Source organism: Prionailurus viverrinus, chromosome A1 (genome assembly GCF_022837055.1).
Source record: "Prionailurus viverrinus isolate Anna chromosome A1, UM_Priviv_1.0, whole genome shotgun sequence".
In the NCBI taxonomy this organism is placed as follows: Eukaryota; Metazoa; Chordata; class Mammalia; order Carnivora; family Felidae; genus Prionailurus; species Prionailurus viverrinus.
Window position 1 is genome coordinate 197,979,985 of NC_062561.1, and position 25,210 is coordinate 198,005,194.

At 50.8% G+C, this 25,210-nt stretch overlaps 2 protein-coding genes across 3 annotated transcripts in view; one reads left to right on the forward strand and one right to left on the reverse strand.

Moving 5' to 3' along the window:
• Positions 1–13,667, forward strand: part of PDE6A (phosphodiesterase 6A) — a 63,235-nt gene extending 49,568 nt beyond the window's left edge. The window contains exons 18-22 of the mRNA XM_047863026.1: positions 8,076–8,139; positions 8,426–8,500; positions 10,294–10,377; positions 11,964–12,111; positions 13,588–13,667. Coding sequence (XP_047718982.1) covers positions 8,076–8,139; positions 8,426–8,500; positions 10,294–10,377; positions 11,964–12,111; positions 13,588–13,667 — 451 coding nt within the window. The remainder of the gene's footprint in view (positions 1–8,075; positions 8,140–8,425; positions 8,501–10,293; positions 10,378–11,963; positions 12,112–13,587) is intronic.
• A 5,030-nt stretch (positions 13,668–18,697) lies between these two features.
• PPARGC1B (PPARG coactivator 1 beta) overlaps positions 18,698–25,210 on the reverse strand; it is a 110,395-nt gene continuing 103,882 nt past the window's right edge. For both annotated transcript variants that reach the window (XM_047869722.1, XM_047869713.1), the window contains exon 12: positions 18,698–24,803. In XM_047869722.1, the coding sequence (XP_047725678.1) occupies positions 24,703–24,803 (101 nt within the window). In that variant the 3' untranslated portion in view covers positions 18,698–24,702. The remainder of the gene's footprint in view (positions 24,804–25,210) is intronic.

The window sequence follows — 25,210 nt, forward strand, 5'->3', positions numbered from 1 at the left end:
ATATCTCCAGTGATATCATTCCAATTAATGGGCACATTTGGTTGCAGATTAAGTGTGAGATGGTGGTCCGTGAAAGACTTCGTGTATTTACATGCTTGAGAGTCTTTCATTGGTATGCATATATACACATATACATGCAGACACATATATACTTGCATATATACACATGTACATATACACACATGCATAAAACATTAAGATAAAATCTGTGAGTGCAGTCAAGGGGAAATACAAGCTTATGGTGAAAAGGAAAGATGTAAAACCCCAGACTCTTAAAGAAAAGCTTGTTCGTGTATTTAAAAAAATTTTTTTAATGTTTTATTATTTATTTTTGAGAGAGAGGGGGGCAGAGAGAGAGAGACACACACACAGAATCTGAAGCAGCTCCAGGCTCTGAGCGGTCAGCACAGAGCCCGACACGGGGCTCTAACTCATGAACTGAGAGATCACGACCTGAGCTAAAGTCAGACGCTTAACTGACTGAGCCACCCAGGTGCCCCATTGCTTGTGTATTTTTAAATGGATCATGGGCTGATGGTTGATACGAAACTACTAGGCCCTTTAGAATCCTCTGTATTTAAAGAATGATGTAACAATTTCATTCTAAAATGCCAATATTTACAATGTGCTGCAAATTAGACCCTTTGCAAATATTTAAGCTCATGATGAAATAGTCATCAACTTAAAAACGCGTAAGAAAGTAAGCAGTTTTCAAAATCCTTCAGGTAGGCACCAAGTAGAATGTTGGAAGACTTGTAAAGCAGGGTTTCTCAACCTTAAGGTTAGTTATGAACACTATTGACGTCTGGAGACAACTCTGTGTCGCAAAGAGCTGTACATTGTAGGATGTTTAACAGCATCCCTGATCTCTCTCTACTAGATGCCCGTGGCAACCTCCTCTTTAGCTGCGATACACAAAAATATCTCCAAACATTGCCAAATAACCCCTAGGGACAAAAATAGTCCCTGACCGAAAGCCACAGCTCTGAAGCAAACTTGGGGTCCATACATGACATATAATTAGAGCTTCATACCTGGGTAGAGTGTGGCTGTTAGGCGAAGGGCTTCGGCACCAGGGGTCAAGTCTCAGCTCTCTCACTCATTGCTTAGTGTGACTTTGAACAGGTAACTTCGCCTCTCTGTGCCTCAGTTTCCTCATCTGCTCAAAGAGCGTGAAGGACCCTACCTCATAACCCTCGCTTATGGATTATCACGGGGGCTGAGCTGGGGCATGGAGTGCTGTGCTCTTCTGCTCACAGCATGCAGTGGTGTTGGGAGCTTACTGTGGTTTGATAAGATGTATGTATTTGTCTTTGTGCCCAGTTCCCCGGCACAGAGCTCTAAAATCCTTGGAATTCTCCGAGTGGTAAGAGTGATAGGAGCGTCTTTTGTTCTAATGAGGTGACTCTGGGTGGGATCTGGAGAGCTTCAAGATGGGGGCTGATCACCAGAAAGACCGAGCCATGAATAGAAGCTTGGAACTTTCAGCCCCACCCCCAGTCTCTGGGGAGAACACAGGGACTGGAGATTGAGTTAGTCACCGATGGCCAATGCTTACACGATAAAAACCTCCACAGAAACCTCTGGACAAAAGAACGCAAAGAGCTACAGGGTTGCTCAACACATGGAGGTGCTGGGAGGGTGACAAGTCTGAAAAGGGTGTGGAAACTTTGCATGCGCCCCACCCCCACCCCATACCTTCTCCCAGGCCTCTTTTCCATTGGCTATACCGGAAGTGTATCCTTCATCATGAACTGGTAAATATAAGAGTTTCCCTGAGTTTTGTGAGCTGTCCTAGCAAATTTTTGAATCTGAAGGCGGTGTTTGTGGGAGCCCCCGACTTTGTACCCTCATTGGACAGAAGCGTGCGAGGTAACTTGGGGACGTGATACTTGTGACTGACTTCTGAAGTGAGGGCAGTCTTGTGGGGACTGAGCCCTTGACCGCGTGGAGTCTGACAGTTCACGTCAGGATTGAACTGTGGGACACGAAGTTGGTGTCAGAATTGTTTGTGGTGAGGAAAAAACTCAATGCTCCCCCCACCCCCAAGTGCCTTGATTACCTTGGAGGGCTCCTATGCTCCCGCCCCCTCTAGTCTGAGGTCCACACCTAACCCCCTGACACATCCTAAACCAACTGACTTCCTCCAGCTGTACAGCTAGTTCTGAGGCCACCCTACTTTGGTAGGTTTACTTTGGGCCGAGGTGTTAGAGTGACTCCAGACTGAGGGCACGACCGCCCGTTTTCATGAAAGTCTTTCCCTCTCCCCCGAATTTCCGGTTTCACTCCTCAAAGCCTGACCAAACCGTGAATTGGGAGGGCTTCGGGGTCCTCTCTAGTGCTGGGGTGTGAGAGCTGCCCATCTGTTTTCATTCCCCTCGTGAGCTAAAGGGCCTCGTACGTGTTTAAATATGTGGGGGGAACGAATCAAAAGAAGAAGACTATTTCCTGACAGATAAAAAGTGTAAGGAGTTCAAATTTCAGAAACCATAAATAACACTTGCTTTTCCCACAGAGGGCCACATAATGACTTCGGTGGGTCCTAGGTACTGTTGCCTCCGTGGCTTTTTCCACCATTAAAATAAGTTTTTAAGGGGCGCCTGGGTGGCTCCGTCGGTTAAGTGTCCAACTTTAACTCAGGTCGTTATCTCATGGTCCATGAGTTCGAGCCCCAGGTTGGGCTCTGTGCTGACAGCACAGAGCCTGGAGCCTGCTTCAGATTCTGTCTCCCTTTCTCTGCCCCCTCCCCCAAAAAATAAATGTTTAAAAAATTTTAAATAAGTTTTTAAAAAATGATATTTTAGGGCTGTGTTGGTATAAAGACACATAATGCAGGTTGAATTCACTCTTACATATTCAGCATTATTGTGTTATTTTTTTTTTCTTCTGGCTTTAAGAGAAATGAAAACTCCAGGCACCTGGGTGGCTCAGTCGGTTGGGGGGGTCCTACTTCGGCTCAGGTCATGATCCCCTGGTTCATGAGTTCGGGCCCCGTGTCAGGCTCTGTCCTGACAGCTCAGACCCTGAAGCCTGTTTCAGATTCTGTGTCTCCCTCTCTCTGCCCCTCCCCCACTCCTGTCTGTCTGTCTGTCTCTCTCTCTCTCAAAAAATAAGTAAACATTAAAAAAAATTTTTTTTAAGTAAAAGGAATTAAAATTCAAACATTTTCATGGGCCCCTACAGTATCCTGGGCCCTAGGCACTCTGCCTTTACTTACCTATGGCTGCATTTGCATCACTATGCCAGAGCTGAGTAGTTGAAATAGAGCCCACGTGGTCTGCAAAACAGAAATCATTTACAAGCCGGCTCTCCGGCTAGTGTTTCACAGATGAGAGAGTGAGGACCTGGGAGACTGCGTGACTTACCTCGTGTCCCACGGGCGTTACTGGAGGGTCGAGGGCTGGAGCCTGCCACCTCCCCCTCTCCTGCACACCCACAGCTTTCCCAGGCTTCCTTAGGGGCTCCCCCGCAGGCCACGCCCTCCAGGCCAGGTGCAGTTCCGGGAGTGTCTGAACACCTGGGCTGGGTGGGCTGGGATGCTTTCCAGGGCAGGGGCAGCCAGGGTCAGGGACAAGTGCCACTGGGCCGCACAGCGGAGCCGAAGGGACATTTTTGCCTGGAGGATTGACCCGGTGAGCAGGAGCTCAGCTTCTTTCCATCAGCCCGCCCCACACACCTGTGCGGCCCCAAACAAAATGGTTAATGTGATCAAGCTGATGGTAATGAAGATGAGGCCAATGTGTGCACTTGACAGAATCATCTTATGTGATGGCCACAGTCCCCCCAGGGTGAATATACGCCCTTGAACCGTGTGAAATCGCTGCCTTTTGATCGTGTTTGACCCACAAAGTCAGAATTTCATGGTCCCATCTAATACGATTTATCTCCCTTTACACGGGAACAGACAGACGCTCAAAGACATTAAGTCGAGAAGAGCTGAGATCGAGTTGCTCTGATTCCCCAGCCCCGCGTGGCTTTTTATAGACCGCTCTCCCGCCAACTCAACGCCCCCCTCCTCCTGAGGCCTCTCGCTTACCCAGAGGCTGAGGCCCACGTGTCTCCATACACAAAGCCTTCGTGACTTACTGGTGCTCTCTTCTCTGCGTGGTAGCCTCGCTGTCTTTTGCTCTCCCCCATCCCGACACCTCCCTCTTCCGGACTTTGCATGTCTCATCTATCCCCACACCCTGTCCAGTTTACTTCTTAAATGCCTTATCTGGACACTTCCTTTTATTGCCACCTCTGTTTCTGGCCCTGGTCCTGTAGGCTTTCCTGGCTGGGCTCCCTGCCATGTTCCCGTCCCCTCCACACTAACGCCACAGCGATCCCTGTAAAATGCAAATCTGATTGCTTCACCCTTCTGTTCAAACTCTTTAGTGGCTTTTCCCGTTGCTGTAGGCACGAAGAGGGTCCCTCGCCAAGGCCCAGGATCTGCGGTCCCGCCCTTGCTGTCTCTTGGGCCTCACCTTACCCTCTTTCCTGCTGCTTCTTTCCTCCCACCTTCTAGCTCTTTGAATGTGCCCGGCTTCCTTCCACCAGGGCCTTTGCACTGGCTGCTCTCTCCACCTGGAATGTGTTTCCGCACCTGCTTCTTTGCCAGATTCGCGGCTACGCTGCCTACAGACATCGGCTCTCTGGTCACTTCCTTGAGGAAGCCCTCCCTGCCTTTTCAGACCTATTCTCCTAGAATAGAATTCCTTTCTTTCAGAGCACCTGTTTGTGTACACGTTTACATTCGTTTGTGTGGCGGATGTGTGACTCCCCAACTTGTCTGTAAGGTCTCTGAGAGCAGGGACCCTGTGAACCAGCCCCGCCTGGCCCCTGCGTACCAGTACAGGGTGGATAGATGGAGGCTTCCTACCTTCTGGGGAGCAGGGAACTACCTCCTGCAGGACACTCTGCCCTGTGGCGATCTCGCATACTCTCCACCACATTGCTGCTGCGTGCTGTTCCCTTTCTTAGAGAACTCCTATGCACCCCTCAGGGCCCCTCTCCACCATCTTGGATGCCCCCTGAGCTGAGCCAGTTGCACTCACCTTTGGATATTTTTTGTTCCTCTTCCACCTTGTACTTCTTTCTGCCATCTCACTTAGCATATTGTGATGACAGTTTTTTACTATCTTTTCTCTGAGTGACTGTGAGCTCTCTGCCAGCCTCTCTGGATGCCCAAAACCTAGCGCGGCACCTTGGCCCCACAGCACCTAAGGAGGTGGTGCTGAAGTGAATACAATGCCTTGTCTTTAGGGCACGAGGCTTTGGATTTGCTTCTCTGGCGCTCAGGTGGCCTCAGTCCCCCCCCCCCCCCCCGCCTGCCCCTGCTCCCCCATTCCCAGGCACACAATCTCTGTCTGTAAAACACTTAGGTTATGTTTCCCCAACTGTGGGAGTGATATTCACATGATCTCTCCAGCCAGGGACAATAAACATCTCGTGCTCTCGGGATACCTAACCTCTGACAGGTAACAAGGAGCCAGTGACTCTCGTATGCGTGGCCGAACGTGCATTTGCTTGGCTTATTTGATGATAACACGTCTACAACACTTGATATTAAGCGTAGGGTGCATATTTTGAAGCTATTCCAAAGTATAAAGGGCTTTCAAAGGAATGTATGCATTTCTGAAAGCTTAATTACTTAACGAGTTCCACGAATTTTGGAGGGTTTGCTTAATGAGACGTAATTAAACCTGTTAATATTTCATGAACGGCTCTTTATTGAGGTATAGCTGACATGCGCTGTTACATTGGTGTCCGATGTACAACACCGATTTGACGAGTCTATAGCTTCTGCCCTGCTCCCTGCAAGTATAGTCCCTGCCATCTGTCACCATACAGCACTGTTAGAATACCATTGACCGTACTCCCTGTGCTGCCCTTCATCCCCAGAGCTTACTCCATACCTGGAAGCCTGTATCTCCCACTCCCCTACACCCATTTTTGCCCATTCCGTCAGCCCCCCTCCTCTGGCAAGCATCAGATTGTTCCTTGAGTAATTCTGAAGGCTTCCCAGAGCAGCTTCTGTAAAATATGCCAGATATAGCTGGTTACTTGTAAAATCGTCCAAATAGCAAGGGCGCCAGCCTTCTCCCCTCTCCTGCACCCCTGCCCACCGAGTCTCACCAGATCAGGCTGACCCCGCCAAGGTGGCTTTCCCAGCCAGCAGGCACGGCTACGGACCAGGCCCACCTGTCTGAATCACTGCGGCAGATCCCCCCTCCTTCCTTCCCACCCTCTCCTTTCTGTTCCACCCTCCAGGTATTGCCAACCTGTCTGCCTACAGCACGGCTCTGAAGAGGCCACGGCTGGGCCCTCAGCCTTCAATAGCTCTCCGTTGCTTATCGGCTACCGCTTACACTTCCCAGCTTGGAATGTAATGGCCACCCCACATGCCCTGGATTCCCATCCCGGACGTTCATGCCACTCCGCCCCCATTCTCCAGAACACTTTCTCAAATTCCCTCCATCCTCCAATGCTTTGTTGGTGTCCCTCCTTGTCTGTCTTATATTGTGCCTACCTAGATTATAATACCTGTCTTAACCTTCTTCCTATTCTTGTGAAACTCTTTTAGGAGTTTATCTTTCTTCTTCTTCTTTTTCTAAATGTTTATTTATTTTTGAGAGAGAGTCAGATGGGGAGACGCAGAATCCGAAGCAGGCTCCAGGCCCTGAGCCGTCAGCACAGAGCCCGACGCGGGGCTCGAACGCACAAACCGCGAGATCATGACCTGAGCTGAAGTCGGACGCTTAACCGACTGAGTCACCCAGGCGTCCCAAAGAGTTTAATTTTCAATCCTTTCCTTCTCTAATCCTTCCCTCTACTTCTTAAGACAAGGCTTCCTCGAAATGACTGATGTGGCACTTGGCATGCCGGGCGTTTGTTTTTTTTTTTTTTTTAATTTTTTTTTTCAACGTTTATTTATTTTTGGGACAGAGAGAGACAGAGCATGAACGGGGGAGGGGCAGAGAGAGAGGGAGACACAAAATCGGAAACAGGCTCCAGGCTCTGAGCCATCAGCCCAGAGCCCGACGCGGGGCTCGAACTCACGGACCGCAAGATCGTGACCTGGCTGAAGTCGGACACTTAACCGACTGCGCCACCCAGGCACCCCTGCCGGGCGTTTTTAATGGGGGTGATCATCACCCCACCGAGGGCAAAAACTGGTTCTTGGTGGAAGAGCAAAAAAACCTCAGATATTACAGTGATCTGTGACCCTCCAAACAGATATACAGTGTGTCCATGGTATTAACATTTCCTGCTGGAGGGAATACAGAGAAAATGTCTGAAAAGGCTCTCTGATGTGAACGGTGGAGAATGACCAGAAAAAGGTTGAGAAACGTCGGTCTCTCCTAAACAGGAGAGAAAGAACTCCGAAGAGGTGCTGAGATCTAAATGAAATGAATGTTTTAAAAGGCCAAGAACTGTGTCACATCATAAAAACCCCATATACGTTCATGATAACCACCAGTATCTATCGTGCACATGCCAGGTCAAGGCATTCTGCCAAGGTTTACACACATGTTCTCAGGTGAGATCTCATGATCTCATTTAACCTTGCCCCCGTTTCATGTACCATTATTATTACAGATAAGGAAACTGGGGCTTAGAGAGGCTGGCTTAATTGCCCCATGCCAAACTCTTGGTAATTGACAGAGGCAGGATTTTAACCTCCGTCTGACTTCAAAGCCTGCCCTCCAGATGCCTCGCAGAAGTGAGCCCCTCACTCCTGGTGAGCCCTGGGAGCACTCTCCCGCACAGAGGGAGGAGAGACAGTTAAAATTAACCAGAGCTTGCAACCTTTTTTTTTTTTTTTTTTTTTTTTAAGGTTTACTCATTTTTCAGAGACAGGGAGGGACACAGCCTCAGGGTGAGGGGGAAGGGCTAGAGAGGGAGACACAGAATCCGAAGCAGGTTCCAGGCTCTCAGCTGTCGGCACAGAGCCCGACGCGGGGCTCGAACTCACAGACCGCGAGATCGTGACCTGAGCCGAAGTCGGACGCCCAGCCGACTGAGCCACCCAGGTGCCCCGCACTTGCAGCCTTCAATAGCTCTGGGCTGATGGATGGTGTCCTTGTGTCCAGGGCCATGATGATGACCGCCTGCGATCTCTCAGCCATCACCAAGCCCTGGGAGGTACAGAGTAAGGTATGGAGCCCTCCTGACCTGAGAGCAGGGGAGTCCCAGCATCACGACAGCAGCCGATGCAGCTTGGACTCCAGCTCCAGAGGCGGCCCCGCTTCGTCTCCTCCTCCTCTGCCAGGACATGGAAGCCACTTTAGTGCCCTCTCCAGTGATGCCAACAAAGGGGGTGGCGAGGCAGGGGTGGGGTTGAAGCGTTTGCTGAGCTGGAAATGCCCTCCAGGAGGGGTGGGAGCAGGGGCAGGAGGATGGGGGCTGCGGCTTGACTTTTTGGGGGGGTTGTCTGTTGCAGGTAGCTCTGCTGGTTGCTGCCGAATTCTGGGAACAAGGTGACCTGGAGCGCACAGTGCTGCAGCAGAACCCCATTGTGAGTAGGGGATGGGGCGTCAGCCTGATGTGGGGGGTGTGTGATTTCACCCTGACACACAGACGGGCCCCCTGACACAGATGTGTGTGATCTTACCATAGAGATGAACTTTTCCTAATACACCGGTCATCCAGACATGGTCCCCAGGCCACCATCAACCTCATTGCTAGGGAACATGTCAGAGATGCCAATTCTCGGCCCCCATCCTAGACCTACTGCAGCAGGAACTCTGGATGTGGGCTCAGCAGATGTGTGCCCTCCTAAACGACAAGCCCTCCTGAAGTCTGAGAACCTAATGTACTGGCTCACTCAGCCAGGTAGAGATTGACAAGTGAACCCCAAAACAGATTTCCTTTCATTTCCCACAGTCCAGGGGGCCACCTCCCCAGGCCCTGTTCTAACAGTCCAGAGCGTACAAGGGGAGGACCTGGTCAAGCTGAGCACCCATCCACGTTGAGAGCAGGCGTGGCAGGGACAGCCGGTGGGCTCCCCACCTGAGATGGGCCCCCCCCCACCCCGTGAGAGGTTAGCCAAGTGAGGGCGGGACTAGGAAGTAGAAGAGGGGTAGGAGGGAGTGACATTCTGGGGACAGAGCCGTTGATGGAGATGGGGGCGGGGGAAGCCTGTGGCAGAGCAGAGGGCACGCTGGGGCACCCACGTGAGGCTTGGACAGGGACTGAGGGGGAGTACAGGCAGTGAGGGTTGTGCAAGCCTCAGGGCGGGCAGGCAGGGAGCGTCCCAACCTGAGTAGCAGGGGGCCACCGGTTTGGATCTCTCTTTTTTCTTTCCCAGGTTTTCACATGTGGAGAGACCAGTGAAAGAACCCTAGAGACCCCACCAGCCAGATTCAACTGCTAGTGAGAGTCAGCCATTCTCGTTTTATCTATGCCCCCAGCTCAGGCATTTTCTTATCTTTTGGCTGAAGTATTTTAAAGTAAATTCCAGATGTTATCACTTCTCCCCTAAATACTTCAGTTTGCCTCTCTGAGAGATAAGAAACTCACACACAGTATGCAAGCACACACACACACACACACACACACACACACTACCATTATTACGCTCACAAAATTAGTAATAATTCTTTAAGGTCATCCAATCCTCAATCTCTGTTTATTTTCCCTGATTGAGTGAAAAAAATAATTAGGTTGATTTGTTCAAATCAGGATCCAGTCAAGGGACCACCTTCCCTCCGGTTGTTATGTCTCTCGAATCTCTTTCAATACATAGCAATTTTCTCATCTTTTTATTTTTTTTTTAATATATATGTGGCATGTATTTATTTGTTGAAGACCGTGGGTCTTCTGTTGTATAGTTGCCCACATTCTGGATTTGGTTGATTGCACCCTCATGGTGTTATTTAATATGTTCCTTTATCCCCATATTTCTTGCAAACTGCTAGTCAGATCTGGAAACTTGATGAGTTCAGGTTTAGTTGGGTGTTTTGTTTTGTTTTGCTTTGTTTTGTTGTGAATAAGAATGCTTCATAGGTAGGGGCACCTGGGTGGCTCAGTTGGTTAAGCGGCTGACTTCAACTCAGGTCATGATCTCACAGTTTGTGAGTTCGAGCCCCGCGTCGGGCTCTGTGCTGGTAGCTCAGAGCCTGGAGCCTGTTTCAGATTCTGTGTCTCCCCCCCTCTCTGTTCCTCCCCCGCTCACACTCTGTCTCTTTCTCAAAAATAAATAAAGATTAAAAATTTTTAAAAAAAGAGAGAATGCTTCTTAGGTAGAGTAGGTCCTGGCATCATGCCAAGAGGAGCCGGGTACAGTTAACTCTTTCTCCTCCATGACAGCCCATGATGGACAGAAACAAGGCGGATGAACTCCCCAAGCTTCAGGTCGGCTTCATTGACTTTGTCTGCACCTTCGTCTACAAGGTAGGTCCTTTGCTTTCTCAGGCTCAGCAAGGTGTCCTTGATAAACCCAGGATTCCCAACAGCATCAGGAATAATAAACCCTGGCAGGTGGGTGACCAGCCGGTGATAGTTTACAAAGAGCTTTTCATCTGCAACGACATTTGGTCCTCAGGACGGCCCAACGGGGGTCTTGAGTGGTAATGTACCCAGGCCAGAGTCTGGGGCTTCATGCCCTCTAGGTACTCAGTACCACGGGGACAAATGACGAAGCCCAGTTTCAGACAGGAAAGGGGGAGGCCATGGGATGCACGCACACCCTCCTAACTTCCCTGGTTGGTGGAAATGTGATAGGTCAAAGTAGCCCAATTGTCAAAAGACAATCTGGGATTTCTTTGAGCCGATGCTCACGGGTAAAGTCCTCCTCCTGGAAACCCACTGCTCCCATCTCTGTGTTATTTGTGCCACCACCCACCGCCCGTTAGTCATTTTTATTTCGGCCATGTTACACATGAGGAGGCAGAGGTCAGAGATGAGAAATGACAGGGCCAGCATCGCTGGAGGTGGCCTCCAGCTGGGACTAGAGCCGGGATGCCTGACCCTGGTTTAGGGCTCTTTCTGCTGCACTAGGGAGAAGGGCACATGCTCTCAGAGCAGACAGAGGCCACTCTGTCATAACATGGCTAATTGGGGTGCTCCGAGCAACAAGGTAGAGTCGCCGTGCTCCCCACTATCATCAGCAATATTATTAAACCGGGTAGGCGAGGCCGAGTGCCCTCCGTGTGCTATCACAGCCCTGCGAGGATGGCTGAGGCAGAGCTCTGGAGGTCACCGCCCCGCGGTCACACAGTTTGTGGCAGAACTGGATCCAAACCCGGCAGCTCTGAGCACAGCCGACTCTGGCCGGAACTCCACGGTGGACCCTGGATTTGCTGTTCTCACCTTGAGCAAATCTACTCCATCAACCTGCACTTTGATTTCCTCACCTGAAAATCCCGGAGGGATGCATCCCGTTTTCCCACCTCCCAGGAGTATCTGGGGATCAGTGGAGATAAAGCACTCCATAAACTGCAATGTACTGTGCTCAAGGCGTTATTTGTATTCTTGGAGCTAAGAGACTTTCAGAATCCCCTTCGCAAATCCCAATTTCATTCAGCAAATGTTTTCTGGTGTCTTTATACCCCAGACACTGTCTTTTCACCCCAGTGAACAAGGCGCCGCTGTCCCTGCCCTCTCCAATTTCACAGCCCCTGAGGGAGACGGGCAAAGGGAGTCATTACAATGAAATGAGATGTGGAAGAGAGGCTTCTGGAGCTTCTAACGGGGGACTCTACTTACCCAGAGGGTTCAAAATGGTGAAGAGGAGAGGGCAGCAGATCTGGAGGGGTCCGGAAGCCAGGTGAAGGACATGGGGACTGCCACAGGAGGGTTTTAAGCAGGAGAGGGATGGATGGGCCCCTGCACTGCAGCCCTCCCCCGACCAGTGTCAGCATCCCACCGCCCCAGGCAGCTCATTCCCGTGCTGGGCATTCTCAGCCATGCCTCCCCCTCGGCTGGACCCTGGGCCATGCCCCCCCCCCCCCCCATGCCAGAGGCTCTCTCTTTTCCAGGAATTCTCCCGTTTCCATGAAGAGATCACTCCCATGCTGGATGGGATCACCAACAACCGCAAGGAGTGGAAGGCGCTCGCGGATGAGTACGATGCCAAGATGAAGGCGTTGGAGGAGGAGAAGCAGAAGCAGCAGGCAGGCACGCAAGGTTTGTGGACAGGGGAGACGAGGAGCCCTGTCCCCACCCACTAAACACTCACAGCCTGGTCGCAGGGCCCCATACGTGTGGGCCCGTCCAGGCGTCCCCACCTCCTCCGATCGCTCTCATTCTGCATTTTGGGGCACTGAGGCTTGCTGACATGAAGTACCATGGCCAAATCATACAGTTAGTAAGCGGCAGAGCCTAGTTCCCAAGACTGAACCTTCTACCAAGGATTTCCGGCTGCCCCCCAACCAGTGTAGGACAGATTCCAATTCCAGGGCTGTGGACATAGAGCCCTACCCAGGGGCAAGGGAGAAAACCTTTGAAGGAATTTTAGGGGCCCTATTTCTGACTTTCTGTCTGATGTTTGAGTAGTGTCTATACCAGCACGAGCCCTTTCTTGCACACTCCCGGTGATGGAGGGCTCACTACTATGCATAACATCCTCATTCCGTATCAGTGTTAGAAAGCTCTTCCTTGAACCACAATTCTCTTTGTGGAAGCCTCCACCTGGCGGCCGCAGCCCTGCCTTCCAGAATCAAGTGGGATGTTTGCTCCAGCCCTTCCCAACTGAGAGCACATTCTCCCTCCCTCCAGTCATTTCTTTTACTGATTGTGTGGGTCCAGTTCCGTCGTGGGACATGACATGTAGTCCTGGCCCCCCTCTGACTTCCCTCCTCTGCACACCTGCCCCTCTGCCCACCTTGGTAACGCGGACACTGTCATGGCTCCAGTTCTGCTCGGGGCATCGTGGGGGTGATTCTAACCTGGTGGCTGCAAATGTGGGGCTACCATTTACATTTTGCAAGCCGTGCCGTCTGCACGGCCCCAGTGTCCTATCCGTGACAGTCATCATAGATTTGTACGGTTATTACAATTTTCCAGAAATGACAGTAAAGTGTCCGGAGGACGAGGCATCTTTTTCTCATTTGCAAATTATCTTTTGGGCTAGCGGCAGCTCTGTGCAAACTCGAAGCCTGCAGATGTCTTTTGTTTGGCCTGCATTCTGTTCGCGTGAATTCGCTGTCCGCGTTTTAAAAGTGGGATATTTCCGATTTTGAACATCCAAATCTCCAACATTTCTTTAAGAAAAAAAAATGTATATATCAGTATTTGGCCACACCAGTCTGCTTTTCTGCAGGACAACGATTAGCTGGAGCTGAGTGGCAAATGCCCCCTTTAGACAGGCTAGGGGATCGCTCTGGTTTGCCACCGTCTCGACACCACCCACTGCTGTCTCCCAGACAGCGTGCCGAGTGTTGGTGGGTCATTTATCATCACCATAGTGGTTCCCTTTTTCTTAGTGTAGAGAAACGGCCTTGGTTCCTCGGATTCTCCTGACACGTGGCTCACCTTCTGCATGTGTGGTTGGTTACCTGTTGGCCTCCGAAAGCCCCCGGGTTTGCAACTCTTGGTCTAAACCAGGGCGAAAGGGAAGAGCGCGCCTCCTCTCACCCGGTGTATTCTCTTTCTTGTCCGCAGCGGCGGCGGGAAATCAGCCCTGGGGCAACCCCGGTCCAGCAGGGGGCGCACCAGCATCCAAGTCCTGCTGCATCCAGTAGCCCAGCGGGGCATCAGCTGACCAGAATGGTCCCACCCTCGTGGAAAGAGATGCCCCCAAGCCGGCGGAAACCCAAAAACCTTCTTGAGAAGTAAAAGAGTCCTAGGACTTGAAAGCGGAACGAGAACTTAGCTTACATCCTATCTAGTGGTTTTTCTTTCCATCATTTTTTTTTTCCAGTTTTGAGTACTTTTGCGCAAAAACCAATCACCCATCCTTTTCCATTTCTTTCGCATTTTTTCCCTTAGCTGAAGTCATTTTTCTTTTCAGCTTGATGGTATTTTGTTTTTAAGTTTACTCATTTAAGTAATCTCTACCCCCCATGTGGGACTCGAACTCACAACCCCGAGATCAAGGGTCTTCTGCTCTTCAGACTGCGCCAGCCAGGGACCCCTTACCTGAAGTATTTACCAGCACATTTCAGACGTATCATTTCGCTCCTCCATTACACATCTTTAAAAACATCCGGGCGTTTTCTAATATAATCCCATCATTATCACATGCAGCGAATGAACACCTGATATCGAGGGGTGGTCGATGCTGTGATGAGCTGTGCAGACCCTTTCCTGAAGAGTAAAGGATGTGGGGTTCCCACAGCTGTCCCTCGGAGATTCCCGCAGCTGCAGGGAGATCCTTGACCCAAGGTCACGGCCTTCCCCGGATGGCCTACGCCCATGACAGACCTATGCCAGGTGTTAAGGCCTGGCCGTGTGGGCCCAACCCAGGACAACTCCACAGGGCCATTCCAGTTCCAGGACTCGGTGGGGTCACCACGGCCGTCGCCGGGGCTCCGTCACAGCTCGGCCTCTCCCTCTGCCCATCCCCGCTCCCTTCCCTGCCCCAGGTGTTGGTCCCGTGGGCACCCCTTAATAAACATCCTGCAAAGACCACTGCGGAGGCTGCTTTCTGGGGAACCCAACTGACCACACCCATCCTTCATTGCCTCTCCCCTGCTGTCACACAAACGTCTTTATTAGTTGGTTTGTCCAAACAAGTTTCACACGTTTAAGTGTTTTGTTTTTTTTTTTTTAAGTTTATTTATTTTGAGAGAGAGAGAGAGTGCAAGCAAGGTAGGGACTGAGAGAGAGAGGGAGAAAGAGAATCCCAAGCAGGCTCCACGCTGTCAGCACAGAGCCCGATGCGGGGCTCAAACTCACGAACCGTGCGGTCGTGGCCCGAGCTGAAATCAAGAGTGGGACACTTAGCTGACTAAGCCACCCAGGTGTCCCACAAGTTTCACACTTTCCAAGTTTAGATGTCACTAAACAGGTGGGTCCTGAATCCTCATCTTTTAACTCTCAAGCTAGATGTTCTGCTTTCCAGAACTTGACCCTCTCAGAGCAGCGGTCTTTAAAGAGACATGTCCCTAGGCAGGCCACATGTAGTGGTTAAGTGGCAGGGCAAAGAGGAGAGGTGTCACCCTGGAAATACACCCGCTGCTGCCGGTCCTGGCTTTACTTCTTGGGCAGGTTCCCTCCATTCTTCCCAGCCTCAGCCCTCCCCGTCTGCCAACTGAGGGTCACAGTCCTCGCCACACCTCTCATAGGGCTCTGGTTAGCACCAAGGGAACCACATACAAGGACTGCACCTTACGTTGAATTAAGTACCTCCTGTGATGTCCTGGGTACTGTTCACGGTCCAATTTCATCCTCCCAACGCTACAGGGTAGAGACGATCGCTAGCCCCATTTATCACAGGATGAAGATACTCAGAGAGGTTAAGAAACCTACCCAAAGACGACCAGCTGGTACGAGATGGAGGGTAAGACCCAAAGCCAGACAGCTGTCACTACCCTCCTGGCTTGTAACCCATTTTCCCTGCACCATCCTGCTTCTGACCATCAGTTCCTTTAAAACATAAGGGACCTTCTGGGCTGATGGCTCAGAGCCTGGAGCCAGTTTCCGATTCTGTGTCTCCCTCTCTCTCTGCCCTTCCCCCGTTCATGCTCTGTCTCTCTCTGTCCCAAAAATTAAAAAAAAAAAAAAAAAACATAAGGGACCTGAGTTCACCTAGGCAATTCATCTTGCCTCATACTCAGGGAAACCAGGGACCAAAGAGGTGGCTTGTCGAAGTTTGCACAACACAGACGTGGCAGAGTTGCGTCTCAAATGTAGGTCTCGAGCCTCTAAATCTCCCGGGCTATTTCTGGCACCATTGAATGCATCCTTGAGGGCATTATTTCTGCGACTCTGTGGCTCGGGGGCCTCCCTAGCTGTGTGTGCAGTCATCAGGCCATGGATAGGATCCACTCACGCGTCCATTCAGGAACTCCTGACTAATAGGGCTGGGCACCCTGCCATGAATAGAGAAGCAGCCCTGCTTTCCTGGATTTTACCATCCAGCAAGGGGGCGACAGCTTCTGAGCGATCACGCACACGGAAAACCTCTCTAAAGACTAACTCAAGTCACAGAAGCCTGCTGCTAAGGGGAAACATCCCCATTCATCTGAATGGGAAATAATTGCGATGTGTTCCTTTCCGACTGCAGAAATCCAAACCGTTTCCAGATGGAGAAAATAAATCACCTCAAAACGAGAGCAAGTTTATGTAGGAAACAAACAACTTGAAACCAGTTTGCACATAACACAGAATGGAATGGCTGATTGTACTTGGTCTTGGGTACGTGTGATTTTCTTCACCAACGTCTCAACCCTTTGGGGGCACATCAATATCCACGGGTATCTTGCACTTAAACTGCACTTAAAACATAAAGTTAAGGGGCGCCTGGGTGGCTCAGTCGGTTAAGCGTCCGACTTCGGCTCAGGTCGTGATCTCGCGGCTCGTGGGTTCGAGCCCCGCGTCGGGCTCTGTGCTGACAGCTCGGAGCCTGGAGCCTGCTTCGGATTCTGTGTCTCCCTCTCTCTGCCCGTCCCCTCGCTCGTGCTGTCTCTCTCTCCCTCAAAAATAATTAAACGTTAAAAAATTATTTGAAAAGAATAAATAAAGGTAAAGCAGTTTTCAGGCAAAATAAAAGCAACCCCCGAGAAAGCATGAAACGGAGGACATCCAAGACAGAGGGTCTTAGAAGATGCTGTTTCTTCACCACCCTTGCTGGAAGTGAGCAAAGGAAAACATTTCAAACTCACCCAAATGAAGCACACAATTTGAGTCTGTTCTTCATATCCTCTGACCAGAAACTTTGTTTTTAACCAGAAACCGTACTGTTGTCGTCCGTCGGTGAGGGTTTTTGCTTGAAAACATAATGTCAAAGTATCTCCTTCAGCATGTGTCATTAGTGAGCTTGTGTGGAAAAGTTGATACAGCCAGACAAGGAGGTCCTTGTTCAGAAAGCGGGAGAGCATTCTAAAAGTCCTGGCAAAAAGCTGGTCCTGGAATGACTGTTGTGGGAGACTGAGTCTGAATGGTTCGCAAGAGCCATGAAATGTGCTGTGAAGGAAGGAAACGTGAACCCAGAGAGTTTTGGGGGGCTTGGGGGGCACACCTGACCCCGGTCCTCTCTGAGAAAGCGACCGTGGAACTAGAATCCTTTTCCCATTTAGTGGCCAGGGTGTCCCTCAACGAGCACGCAAATAAAGACACATCTCACTGGGGCTGTGGGTGGTGTTTTCTTTTTAATCTCCATAGTGTATTTGTTCAGTTTATTTATAAGCAGATCACTTCACTATTTACAGTACATGAGCATAGAGATTCTACAGTTTTTGTGATGTAAACAATAACTCCATAGTAGGAGTCTGAGAAAAGAAGCCAGTTCTGAAGTATTTACAGACGTTAAAATAGAACTTTATACTCACGAAAGAATAATACATAGAGCAATTTGGTTAAATTATCTATGAAACTATAGAATCTGACAATGTACAAATACAGGAAAACAGTTTCTCATTTAGAAGGTGAGACAGATAAATCACACCGGAAATAAAATAGGGACCATGACGACCACAATAATTAAAAGCAAAGAAGGTTTCTTCCTTGCCTCTTACAGATAAAGTATTTATATAAATAAGGACACAACCCAACGAAATGGAAAAAATATATAAAAATCCTCTACCAATTAAAAAAAATAGCAAAACTAAAAACTCGATTCTCAATCATTAGCAGTGTCCTTTAAAAAATTAAAATTTAGCTTTCTATTATAAATAACAAAGCAGATGTGTCCCTCTGTGTAGGTGAAATTCTTGCACCTTTCTCAAGAAATGCATCAATGTAATTCCACACATACACACACACACAGGCGTGCACACGTGCAGACAGACAGACACGCACACGCGCGCACACACACACACACACACACAAATACACACCTATACGCACACACACAGCCTTGCGCTCACGCACCCCAGGCTGTAGTTACCTTGTTGAGCTTCCTAATAAATAATGCCCCCTACGGTAGTACCCCTGGGGATGCCCAAACCTGACAAGTTTAGCCATTCCCTGGTTTAACCCTGTCACAGAGCCAGGGAAAGCCCTGGCTCCCTATTGCTCAGAATTCTCTAGGCTGCATGGTCACACCAAGAGAAAAGGATTTGAGTCCAAGATTTGGAAATGCTGGAAGGGACCATAGGGACCACCTCGCCCAGTCGATTAAGGCTAGCTACAGACACAGTCTTTTAGAAACCTGGGGTCGGGGAGAGGGATCTTGAGTTGATTTCAACATTAGCAGCTGCCTCTGGAGGAAGCCGACGCTCAAAGCCAATGCTAATACCGTGGCACGAGGGGGTGGGTGTGAATTTCCAGAGCGGACGGCACCAAGCCAGACTTCTGGATGGTCATGGCCTCCAGAAACCATCCGGAAATCCAAGCGGTCCACCTCCCTGTCCCGCTGACCACCGTGACCACACTCCCCTGGAGATTTCCAACCTGTTTCCATTGGAATCAGAACACCCCGCAAGAAACAAAGTTGGGGAGAGTTTATGACTTTTTATTCCTAACACAAAAACACTCGACAAGAGTTTGAAATACAAAACACAAACACAAACAAACAAACAAACAAAAAAACCTGTTTGGCTATTCAGTGGACCGTATCCAAGGCCATGGCCAGCCCCCTCCCCCCCCCCCCCCCCCCCCCCCGGTCTCCTCACTAGCAACCTCTTTGCTCATCCCGAGGGTACAGGGCGGGCCACCCAACCCAGCAGAGGTTCGCTTAACAAGGTCAGCAGCTGGGATGCCAGTATTGCAGTTACAGCAAACCCCTCCCGGGCACCCGGACACAGGGTCCACTCCTGTCTCCTTTGCCCACAGGATAACTAGTGTGCTTCTCGGTCTGTGCCAGAGTCTGCTAAGCGGTTGCTTCTGCAGTCTTCTGACTGGCGTGACACTGGGCTCTAAACACATAGACAGTTCACTCAGGCCATTACACAGAATTCCCAAAGTTGGTGTTGCACAGCAAGGGGGCCGAAAGGATTTATTTGCCTTCCATCTGGGAAGCTGGTGGGTACAGTCTTTGGCCACTAGAGGGCGACCAGACGTCGATAAGGCAAAGTGCTGAGGTGGAAGCCGACCAATCCCTTCAAAAGTCACCCATAAAGCAAGGCTGGCAAAGGGGAAGAAGAGGCTCTTTGAGGCTCCCTTGCAGGCTCCTTTGACAAAACACGCAGCACAGAGCGGGTTCTAGCTACATAAACACGTCTTTCGTGGCGTCGCTTTGCCCGGGGACTGACCACCTACAAAACCGGGTTTTCCGCGCCCCCGGGTGGGGCAGTCGGACCGCCCTGCTGCTTCCAGATGTGCAAGGCACTCTGACGAAACAGAATATCTGAAAATCCGTCCCCCGAGGTCTCAAAGCCTCAGCCACCACTGCTGTATCACTAGAGAAACAAAAAGCAGAAGCTGCCCTAAACACATGCAGTGTGATCGATGCCTCCTGTCGCCCCGTATGTTTTACAATCATTTGAAGGAAACGTGTGAAAAGTGCCTAAGTTAAGCTCTTTTGAAAAAACAAGTGTATTGCTAGTATTGTCCGAGAGCAAGAGAGAAACAGCCAAGCGGTCACAACATTCGGATTAAAAGCTGTTCCGCGGGGACGATGACAACGAGGCCGATGGGAGATGTGACATCGCCACCCAGCCAAGTCGGGGTTGAACTTCTCACCATCCCCACGAGAAACTATGGCTTAGATCTGTCCTGGGGAGCTGGCCTCCTCATACAAGGTAACTCGGCCAGGACCACGTGGGTTCGAGTCTGCTGCTGGTTGGTTACCTGGCAGAGAACTCGCACCCTGAACACGAGCTGGGCGCGGCCAGAGAATGGGATCCGGTTCACGGGTGAGTGACGGGTTCCTGAGGCTCCCGGCTGGTAACCTGAGCCTAGCGGGTTCGAAAGGGACTTGAGTGCTCATTCCATCCAATATTCTCATCCGTTAGATGAGGGAACAGAGGCCCCGGATCACACAGCAAGTAAGAAACATCAGGTTTCTCACTGAGATGGCTTATAGTTGAATGACTTGCTCTGTAAACCCATTTGATGTCAGCTGGGCTGTTTCAACTTTTTATACATATATAAAAATAGGTACCAAGATCTAAACTCACCGTTCCCCATCTCTAGGGCCTCCAACAAAAGGGCCAGCAAAGGGCTGGCCTTTCCTGCTGCTATTTAGGAAGGCATCTCTCTCCTCCCTCATACCAGCCCCACTCCCGACCCCATCCCAATCCCTGGGAGAGTACCTCACTCAAGCCAAAGGAGACCCATCTTTGCCAGCGTAGAAACATGGAGCCAGGCTGAAGGGTTGTGGTTTTCTCAAAGTGCTTTTATTGGTTCAATGCAAAGTCAGCCTCTGCCTACTTCCTGGACGTCCTGCAGCCGGCTCCCAGGGGTCTCCCCACACCCAGCGTCTGTTTTGGGCCACGTGGGCTTCCCAGCTCCCGAGCTCTCCCTCCATTTACCCTGTACTTCCGGACTCAGCAAACAGCCCCGGAGCCCTGTCTGCCCCACGGGCAAACACCCCGGGGACTTGACTTGGGGACCGGCTTAAACATATTGCACATAAGCACTAGCTGCTTTCCTTCCGCCCCGGTGGGAAGGGGTGAGGGGGTCCCTCTTCTTTGGCCAACAAAACCACGAGGTTCACTTTATTTGCTACCGCACACACGATTTCTTCCCTTAGATCTGAGGGTAGCTGCTAGATCTCAATGCTAAGAAAAACACTGCCGTTTTGATGTGAGTCAGATCAACCAATCCTCCAGGGCTGATTCCGCTTCACAGCCGGGACGGCCCATCTCTCAAGCTTCAGGCTCAGCTGTGATTTCAACTGAGCCCAAGGCTTGGGATGAGGTTCTCACCTGTCCATGCAGAAGGACCGTGTGTCAACACCCTCCCTGCCGCCCCCAGCCGCCGCTTGCACGGTGGCCTCGGCACGCATGTTGCGCATGCCTAGAAGACACTGCTCTCAACACATCAACAAGCAGAGGCTTTATGCAACAAGAGACCTCTTAGTGCATCTTTTCCTGCGTCAGGACTTGGGCGCTGAGTGTTTGCAGCTCAGAGCTCTCCTCCCTTCCTCCTCCTGCCCCCAGAGCCCCGGAAGCCCTGCCTCTCCCCTGAGCACAGTCACCACGCAGCACTGCAAGACCTCACGGCGGATGCAGACCCCTAACTCGTGCTCTTGGACCAGTTTCCTGGCTTGGGAGCAAGATGTGAGGGGCTACGGGGGGTGGGGGCCTTCTCTGCACTCCATCCACTCATATTCTTTACCTCTTTGATGCATTTTCCTTCGGTCACCAGAACCCCCAAGCGTGAGGATTCTGATTCAGCCTTGTACCGACTGAGGAAGGAGATGGAAGAATTCCACTTAGCGGTTGGATCGGACATTTTTGCAAACACCAGCACAGCACAGGGACGGACAGTACAACCTGCCCGGCGCGGGCAGCTGTCGGCACGGTCTACAGTAAGCTTTTATGGCAATCACATGTAAACATCATCCAGAGCAAATACGAGGACAGAGCTACGATGAGATGGTTGCCAATAGCAGCTGCTCCCTCTGGGTTACTCCTTAATGTGGTGGGCAAGAGACCAAGGTTGCCTAGTTTTCCTGGAGGAACCCCGGAGTCTCCTTGGTTAATAATACACAGCACCGAATGAGTCGTCCAGATAGAGGTTATCTGCAGGGTTGGTCAATTTTAGAAGAACTTGCAGCCTTTTGTGGACGGGATGGCAAGCAGAAACCCTGCGGGATGCTCTCGGCAGACATCCTCTCCCGCCAGCGGCCAGCCCTGACTTTAGGCATGTTACCTCCCAACGCCGTGCGCAGATCTCGACTCTGCTCAAGGGCCAGTATCTAAGTAACCTCAAGGGTCCTGTGTTAACCTGACTGGGAAGGGCAGCCTTGGCTGACCCAGAAGACAGGAGAGAGAGACTGGTCTTGTATGTAGGAGCGGCTTAGGCAACCTCCAGGCCAACTCTTCCTGGTGCAGAAGGGTGGGGGAGGGACTCTGTGACTTAGCAAGGTCACAAAGCAAGTTCTTGGTGGAGCCAGGCCTCAACCCAGCTCTTCCAGACTCTGAATCTAGAGCTCCTTCCTATTGGCTTCCACAGGATAAAACCTCAGCATACTCCTTGGTGCAAATCAGGACGCAGTGGGGGCAGCAGACAGATTTAAATTCTATTCTATTGCATTCCATAACCATTTATTTATGTGCCTACTGTATGCTAGGCAGTGAATAGCTATTAAAGGAATTTACAATGTTCAGGTCTGTGCTGTGGATAGTCCCTTTCTTGGTTCATCCTCACAAACCCCGCCTCCCTCAAACATTTCATGTCCGCTATTCCATTCGCTCCCCCCACTCAAGTGGGGGTCATGTGTCACAGTATTATTGCGAGTCCTGTGCCAACGAATGGCCTTAGGGGGATTTTCTCTCACAGATCAGGACGCGATAGGGATGGGCCGACGTGAAACCCAGCCACCATTTGGTTCTGTATAATGGGAACCTTTCGAAGATCAGACCAGGTTAAACTCTGATCCGTTAGTAAATGGCTGCCCAGAGCACTGTGTTGAGGATTCTAATAGTTAGTATGACCAAGCTCAAAGAACATGAGTGCTGTGGTCGATTAGTTATGTCTGCCACTGGCCAAGGAGGTGGGAGTAGTGGTATATGTGCCATATATGTATTTGCCATCCCGAGCTAGATCCCACCTTCACAGAAGCTAAGACTCTGAGAGCCGGCAGGAACCTTGGAGATCAACTTGCCTACTTCCCCTCAGTCCATTTCAGAGAAAAGAATGTGGGGGCCCAGAGCGGTCAAGTGACTTGATCCCCAGGAGCTCAAATTCCCTATCCTTTCTAAAGCCTGTTTCCTCCGGTCTTCTCTGTGGGCTGGGAGTATTCTCACCTCCCAGGACAAGCTCACTTTCCCAGTATACCTACTAAGGTACTTGATAATCTTTAAAAAAAAAAAAAATCAACTACCAATTCTCAAAGTTCTAAAGCCTGGCAGTAGCAAAAGATTAAATTAGCTTGTTTAGTTTAATGAGTCAATTTCAAACACTGTTAAAGCAAGCAGGACTTTTTCTCTTTCCTTTTCTTTTCTTTTTAAGACAGAAACTTCCCAAGGGACCCTGATATATGAACGAGATTAAACTGGAGCCACTCTGTCTGAGGCAGAAGCAATGAGCTCACACCCAGCCTGGCCACGCTTTCCCAAGGCACCTGCACAACATCCAAGCTGGACATGGCTTGACATCACTCAAGAACATCAAGTTTACGGTAAAGCCCAATCAGAATGTTGTCTGGATGGCAAAGGACCTTGGAGATGGTCTTATCCACCCTCGGTCCTCACATGCCCTCCTGCTACCCCTGCCCCATCCACCGAAGCGACTTTCCAGGTGAGGGAAAGGGAAAGACAAGCCGGTCGGAGTGGGATGGGTTGGTAGCTGGCCCCAGCAAGGACGGCTGCTTTTGGATCACCCTGCCTGTGCCATCCCAGGCGTGTCACTGAAGCTCTCATGGCATGTCCACAGAGCCCTCTGGATCCAGACGCAGGTCCAAGTCTAAACCCGCCTAATCCTGGCAAGGCAGTTGGTGACTTAACCCTCAAAGTGAGCCCGGAGACTTCTAGTCTGGGGCCCAATGCCGCTCAACTCACCTCTACCAGTCCCTGTGACTTTAGATCTTTACCCCACTACTGCAGGAGCATGGGACCAGGAATCAGGAGGCCTGGGCTGGGGCACCGCTCTGCCCTCCCACTGGCCGTGGGACCTCGGGCCCGTCATCTCACCTCTTGGGGCACTGCCCGCCTCACCTGGAAAAACAAGAACAGTGCAGCTCACCCCTGCCTTCCTCACGAGGTCCGCCAGGATCCGAGTGCGCCAGGCCAGGCGCAAGCTCCGGGCATGAGCTGGCACCAGGTGAGGGTTCTGACTCTAACTGGACCCACCCTTGCTCAGTGAGACACCGAGGGCAGAGCACGGCAGAGAAGTCCCAGAAACCTCTCCCCTCTGCTCCTCGTTGCGGCTGCAGGCCGCACTTCCCTGGGGATCAGCCTCCCGGCCGCCCGGCGCCTCTCGAGCATTCTGGCAGAGGGAGCGGAGCAGCTCAGTGGCAAACACCTCGCGACAGTGCATAGTTAAAAAATCAAGGAAGCGATACGATAATCCCAGGCACAGTACATCTGAGCCATAAATACGTTATTTGAAGGATATACTTTTTTTTTTCTTCAATTAAAAATGTGTTTATAATCCTGATTCTATTCACGAGTAACAATTTCATCATCACATACTACGGACAAGAAATGTTATGGTGGACACGGCTGCACGTCTACGAGGGAAGTCGGTCGGGAAGGAAGGGGGAGATGGGTGACTGACCCAGCACTTGGAGGCGCACCCGGGGCCACCCGCCGGAAGCGAGGACACTAAGTGGCAGTGGGACATCAACACCATGGAAACTCACAGACAGAAGCAGCTTTGTTCAATGTAAACATTGATTTTTTTTTTTTTTTAAAAGGACAGCAGTCTCAAGTGTCTCTCTCACGTGTGTTCTCTCACGCGCTCGCTCTCTCGCCTTCTCATATACTTAATTTCTTTGAAAACGTAAACATGTTGGAAGGGCCTTGTCTGAGGTATTGAGGTATTCCTCGAAGGTTAAGGCTGTTATCAATGCAGGCTCTGCTGGGCCTCCTTCAGTAAGCTGTCAAAATCCATGGCTTCGTACTTGTTTTTCACGGATGCAGGAAGGGTCTCTTCTGAATTGGAATCTGGGCAGGGGGTGGAGGAGTCAAGGAGAGGGGAAGGCAGTGAGCCACTCAGAAAGGCCAGGCGATCAGAAAATCTGCCACTGGGGTCAGCCCCATGGGGTGCATGTGGCCCCCAGGCCTCCAAGAACACCAGACAGCAAGAATCGCCTTTGCCATTCTACCGTGACACCCCTCTGCCCTGTCGTCAGTGTCTCTCGGCCTCGGCTGCCCTGTTTCTAGAATGGGGTGGCCTGAACCAGAGCACCCTAGAGCTCCTTCCTAGCTCTGATATCCCATTAATCTATTTCCCTAAGAGCTTCCTGCTGGTTAGTGAACCGCTGCGGAGGTCACGGAAGGTGGCCACCAGAGCTAGGATGCCCTCATGGTAGAGATACGCAAGCAGGTCCCCATGGGTGGCCGTGCAGCCA